The sequence below is a fragment of the Dipodomys ordii genome, unplaced genomic scaffold (assembly GCF_000151885.1).
Source record: "Dipodomys ordii isolate 6190 unplaced genomic scaffold, Dord_2.0 Scaffold101, whole genome shotgun sequence".
NCBI classification, from domain to species: domain Eukaryota; kingdom Metazoa; phylum Chordata; class Mammalia; order Rodentia; family Heteromyidae; genus Dipodomys; species Dipodomys ordii.
This window is the reverse complement of record NW_012267317.1, coordinates 350,076-356,665: the sequence shown is the minus strand read 5'-3', so window position 1 is coordinate 356,665 and position 6,590 is coordinate 350,076. Positions and strand designations below refer to the sequence as shown.

At 47.5% G+C, this 6,590-nt stretch overlaps 1 protein-coding gene across 1 annotated transcript in view; it reads right to left on the bottom strand.

Moving 5' to 3' along the window:
* Positions 1 to 6,590, bottom strand: part of Lmbr1 (limb development membrane protein 1) — a 103,370-nt gene that overhangs the window by 40,039 nt on the left and 56,741 nt on the right. Inside the window, exon 9 of the mRNA XM_013027205.1 lies at positions 3,214 to 3,286. Within this exon, the coding sequence (XP_012882659.1) occupies positions 3,214 to 3,286 (73 nt within the window). The remainder of the gene's footprint in view (positions 1 to 3,213; positions 3,287 to 6,590) is intronic.

The following is a 6,590-nucleotide window of genomic DNA, read 5'->3' as shown; positions in this document are numbered from 1 at the left end:
AGGGGAAGCGTGCTACTCCAGGAAAGGCGCCGAGAAGAACAGTGCTGAGAAGTCCAAGTTTCCTTGAGCAAGAAGGGGAGGCTGAGACTCTGGGTTTTACTGACGGGTTAACTTGGTTTTAAGCAGGCTGGCAGAAGCTGTAGGAGCTAGGAGAAAAGCAGAAAATTCTGGGTCCAAAATGGGTTGGGCAGACACAGGTGCAGGAGGTCTGACTTCTGTGCTTACGAGGAGGCCCAGTGCTCGGAGCAAACACAGGCACAGGAAGGGGTGGGAGCTCTGCCAGGACTCAGGAGCTCTACAGGCCTCTCCCCACCCCACACATGCTGGTGGAGCACAAAGAACAACAACAAAAACACCTTCATCTAATATGGACATCTCAAGTTGGTCTTGCTCAGGAGCACACAGAACCCTTGTCCTCTGCTTCTCTTCCTTAAGTGTTTAGGACACCCTCTGTAGGACACAATTATGCTGCAATAGTCCAACCTTTGCTTAATTTTTTAACATATCCTATGAATGAACCACAAAAACACGCAACAGCCCTACACAGATGCCACCACCAAGGGTGAGCTACAAGAGAACAATGGTGGGGTCAGCCAAGCACTCTATGACACAGCTGCCCTGGTAATTCTGAAAATTCAACTCCAGGAACAGAACAGCTACCACAACTGATCCTACCTCTAAGACAGAAGTGCTGCCCGAACCGGACACAGGTGGTTCACACCTGTGATCCCAGTTACTTTACTTAGGAGGCTGAGATCTGAGGAGGATCACAGCTCAAAGTCAGCCTGAGCAGGAATTTCTGTGAGACTCTCCTTTTATCTCCAATTAACCACCAGAAAACCAGAAGTGACGCTGCTTTTCAAAATGGTAAAGCACTAGCCTTGAGCAAGAGTTCAGGGATAGTGCCCAAGCTGCCTAGAGTTCAAGTCTTACAACTGACCCAAAAAGTGCTGTTGCCACAGGACAGCACCTCTCACCCCCCTGAAGTGTCATGTTTCTCAGGTAACTGTAAAATGAGCCACACCCCCACACGCTCCATTTTTATTAGCATTAGAACCCTTGACTTGGGTGATAAATTGGATTTACACACGGTAAAAGAAGCTTTCTTTCTCCCTTTCTATATTTCTTTCAAAAAACAAGATTAAAAAATTAAAACCTTTTGTTTCATAACTTAGAAAATAATTGGCTACAACAAAACACATTTTTGTCAGGTGAAGTGGCTGATGCCTAGAATTCTAGTTAGAATTCTACTATTCAGGAGGCTGAGAGTTGAGGATCCCAGTTCAAAGCCAGCCCAAGCAAGAAACTCTGATACTCTTACCTGCAATTAACCACCAAAAAGCTGGATGTGAAGCTGTGGCTCAAGTGGTTAGAGCACTGGCCTTGAGCAAAAAAAACCCCAAGGACAGAGCCCATGCCCCGAGTTCAAGCCCAGGACGGGCTTTTCACTGGCATACACACCAGTAAGATCCAGGGAGGTGCTGCGGCACACTAACACCCTACTTCCACACTTTCTTTTAAAACTAACAAATCACAAAACTTTTTCCTTTTTCTCCCTGCATGCCTCAATCAATAAACTCTACTGAAACTTAGAACTTTTAATACAAGTTAAGAGCAGGCCATGTGTAAGCTGGGCATACTCTAGGTACCCAGGAGGTAAGAGGACTGTGGTCCAATTCAAGATCTTATCTGAAAAGGAAAGAGCTAGGGTCCAAGGCTGGCTCCAGACAAAAACCCAAAGCTTCATCTGAGAAATAACTAGAACAGAGAAGGACTGGGGTTTGAGCCTAAGGGTTGAGTGCCTGTATGCCAAGCCCAAGATCCCAAACTCAAAATTTCAGTACTTAAAAAAAAAGTCAATTCTGATATAAAATCACTTATGTAGCCTATTATTTCTCATCTAAAACAGCTCACAATGACTAACCAGTAGCAAATATCAAAACCATCATTGAAACGATTTTAGAAACCGACAGGTCAGCCAGAAGAGTCTCAAAGGATGCTTGGCCAACCAAATGGTATAAAATCGCCTTCTCCTTAGCCGTCTCCGCTTCCCTCCCAGGCCTCTGGGAAGGCAGACCACAGCTGCACTGTGTCAGCGCTGGCTGTGGGGTCTGTCTTCTCACTGAGCTTTGTTCTGTCACATGGATAACCGGATAGCCAGAATTTCCTTCTCGGTGTCTTAGACCCAGGAAGGCTCCCTGTGTGGCAACACTTGAGAGACAACCAAGACTTGAGGGCTTTGCTCGTTCTTGGAGCTGCGCTTTGTCCTGCCTGCCTGTACCTGTGTGCATGCTCCTCGCATGCACTGCAGGCCGCAGTCAGATTCCCAATCTCTGCAACGCTGGCTTGCTTACTGCGCAATGACACAATTACCCAAAGAAGATAAACTTATTACAGTATCTACTACAATAAACCCATAACGCTGAAATGTTGATTCAAGTTTGTAATTCTGAAAGGCAAATACAGCTTTAATAAAAGATAAAAGACATAGGTGGTTTAAGTCCAAAAGCTGGCCTGCATCAAAGTATACAATGTCACCAACTAACATTCTCTAGAATATACACAGAAATCAAAATGTTTTGACCTGAGAATAAACCTATAAACATTATCAACAAGTTTTGGTTGAAAACTTAAGCTTACTATTTGTAGTTGAAGAAAGTAGGTGTATTTCTTCACATTTACACACCCTTGAATTATGATTGACAATGTAATTAGATATTGATCATCTCATCTTGGTGGTGAACTGTGACTCACAAATATTATTAGATATTGATAATGCGATCTGGGGAGAGGCAGTTCAGATTAAATTATAGAAAATTTTCCTAAGCAACATTATTACTCTTCTCTTCATTGGTTCTCCACTAAAGGCCCAATATGAATAGTCACTAAGACTCGGAGGGTCTGACCTGCTTACTTGGTGGAGAGCTGAGAGCTAGTCACATCCCCAGGCCACAAAGTTCTCCACATCCTCTCTACAGGAGGGGTGAGAAGTGAGGCCAGCCTGGATCAGCTGAGGAGCTGTGGGTGGATGTCTGCAGCCCCCAGTGACCACTGCCTGGGGGGTCAGGTGGGGAGGGGGGCCCAGGGTCGCTGGCCAGCTGGCCACTGCTCATCTCCATCAGCCTTTTGGTGAGTCCCCATCCCATGAAGTACCTATTACTCAATTATCTGTCCATTCAATTCAATCGCTATAAAGACACGATACACAAGTACCATGGAGTCGTCTCTGGAGTGCTTCTTCTTCCAGGGTAATAATATAAATTTGCTCATCCAGGTCTTCAAGAATCTAAATTTAAAGATAAAACTACTCAATAATGTAACATTATAAAATCCATACTTATTAAAATGCTTAGGCCTTTGGTCTATTTCTTCCTTTTTTTGGGGGGGGGTTTGGGGGGGTTGGCGGGGGACAGTCCTGGGGCTTGGTGTTATTTATCCCTGAGCTTTTAGCTCAAAGCTGATGCCTTACCACTTAAGCCACAGCTCTACTTCCAGTATTTTGGTGATTAATTGGAGATAAGAGTTCTACAGGCTTTCCTACCTGGGCTGTCTTTGAACCACAATCCTCAGATCTCAAGCCTCCTGAGTAGCTAGGATTACAGGCATGAGCTACAAGCACTCAGCTGGTCTATTATTGTATATAATGTATTCATTCAAATAACCAAAACGCCTCCAAAAGTGTCTAAACTCCTTTTTTTTACATACTTAATATATTTATGCATTTTAGTATCTAAATACATCAAAACTTCACTGAAAAATCGACATACTTAAATTGGATAGTTTTAGAGTTTAAAGGATTACACTAAGAATTCTGCGAGGTCCCAATGGCAAACAAGAGCATGAATTGCAAAGATCAAGACGCTAGAGATGGGTGTGTGTGTGTGTGTGTGTGTGTGTGTGTGTGTGTGCGTGCGCGCGCGTGTGCATGTGTGCGTGTGTGCGCACACACATGCGCATGAGCATCCCCAAGCCATTATTTTAGAACTAGAAGGAATAGGTCAACTAGGCAAACATTTGTTTTTCCATTTATATTTACCAACATAATGTCTAAACCAAGAAATCTATACAGTACATTAGAGGTATGTAGAACATCCCATTTATGTCATCTTCATATACAACATTTTATTACTCCAATATGTCTTTCTTTCATGAGTATCCAAAACTGGTATTATAAAAATTATCCCACACTGGGAAATGATGGGTTTACAGATAAGCCTCTCATCACAGAAACAGAAACAAAAAAAGAAAAAACACAAGAAACCTCACTAGAGCTGGGAAGGTGGCTCAGTGGTAGAGCACTTGCCTTGCAGGCATGAGGCCCTGGGTTCGATTCTTCAGCACCACACAAGCAGAAAACCGAAGTGGCGCTGTGGCTCAAATGGTAGAGTGCTAGCCTTGAGCTGAAGAGCTGAGGGACAGTGCCCAGGCCCAGAGTTCAGGCCCCATGACCAACAAAAAAAAAAAGAAAGAAAGGAAGAAAGAAAGAAACTTCACTAATCAATCACCAGTTATAAAGGTACGGTATTATCTACTCTGTCTTCAAAACTGATCAAATCTAAAATTTGTTTAATTCTATTTTTGCCATCATAGCTATTCTTCAGTGAGATTCTACCTTCCTACCTCTAGGGAAAACATCAAAGAAGCCCAGAGCCGACACTAATATTCTCTATCATCCAAACCCAAACTTCCAGCAAAATAAATCACGTGGGATTGGTAGGCTCAGGACAAGGTCCCTGGGTCTGAGCACCTTATCAGCCCAGATCGCACAGTCCTCATCTGGAAACGTGTGTGAAACAGCTCACTAACTCCAGTCTCTCCACAAGTGTGCATGGTCCCGGCGGCCTACCCCTGAACTAACCACTGAGTAGACAAACCATCACCTCTACCTCAGAAAGCCTAAACAGACAAAAGACTAGTTCGCATGAGTGATGGAATGGAAGGAGAGGGGAGACGCAGGCAGCTAAGCTGCGAAGTGATGCCTGTGGGAATGTGTCGTGGGCCCAACGTACCAAGAGCCAGGCCCACTGACAGGGCCAAGGGCAGTGGAGGAGGAGACGTGCGCATCACCTGACTTATCTAACTGTACCCTCTGAGCACCGCCATTGCAGTAAGAGTGTGGAAAAGGGGAAGTGAGCCGGAGGCGCCGACGCGCGGGGTGACGCGAGCTCCCCGCCCACGCTCCTCATCCTGTCCCACGACACAAGTGGAATGGCCTTTTTAAAAGATTTAGGTCTAACATGTAAAAAACTCATCTTTACATTACTGTTCAAAGTGTTTAACAAGATACTTGTTTCCACAGCTGACAAGAGGCCAGTGAGGCACCCGGACGCGTCTCCCCTTCATCCTACCCCTCCATCACCGTCCAGGCCGCGCTCCCCCGGCCGCGGGCTGGTGCGGCTAAGATCCAGAGAATACTGTCCTTGACCTCAAAGGGCAGCAGGAAAGGTAAGGCGAATTCAAAAGACAACTTCAGGATTAAAACAAATGTCAAGCAGAGGCTAAAGTAAAAGGTTACAAAAGGTCAGAGAAACAAAGATGATTTCCAGTGAGGAAAAGTCTTGTCCAGCATTCTTGCTAGGCCAACTTAGCAAGAGGAAGAGAGCCCGGGAAAAGCACAGGTGAGCGGCGAGACCGAGTCGCCCAGGCCCCGGGCTGCAGGTATGCGCCTCCGAGCCGCCCGGCCGCCCCTGGCTGTGCGCCGCGCAGGCAGCTCCGACTCCCTACACCAGCTCGGCTGGGAATGAGAGCACGACGGACGCGGGATGAACCGCGTCAGACGCAGGGCTCACGGCCGTAAACACTGATCACCCCGCGTGTCCACTGTTTCCATGTGTCAGGAACAAGACACAGCACAAGCATGACGAAGACTTTGAGGACACTGTTACTAAGACCACCAGTTGGGGGGAGTTATCCTAGGCTTCTACAGAGGCTGAGTCTGCAGCTCCTGTGAGGCATCCATCAGCACTTGAAGATATTGCTCCCTGTTGCCATTGTCTTCTCCTCATTTACATTAGACATGCAAGGCTGGCTGGAGCAGCGGGAGCAGTCCAGAACATTAACAGAACTTTACACCAAAAATGGAACGGCCGGCAGCAGCAGCCTGGCCCACGGGAGCCCACTCACCTCTGAGCCACGCCTTGAGCTCTAGATCTTACTTTTTTAAGTTGTCCAACAGAGACCAGCTTTTACAAACAAAAGCAAATCAAAACTAGCATTTCCCTCAATGAGCTCACAACAGGGAGACAGAACTCAACGCCTCCACCTGGAGCGGGGCACGCAGGGACCCCAGGGGACGCCCAAGTGGGGTTCCAAGAGGCTACAGGGGCTGAAGCGGGAAGGGGGCCTGAGGAGTCCGAGCACAGCAACCCAGCGAGGGAAGCAGGAAGGGCCCTGTGGAGGGCAGGGGCGTGGACAGGCAGGGGCGTGGACGGGCACGGGACAGGCCCCTGTGGAGGGCAGGGGCGTGGACGGGCATGGGACAGGCCCCTGTGGAGGGCAGGGGTGTGGACGGGCACGGGATGGGCCCCGTGGAGGGCAGGGGTGTGGACGGGCACGGGACGGGCCCCGTGGAGGGCAGGGGCGTGGACGGG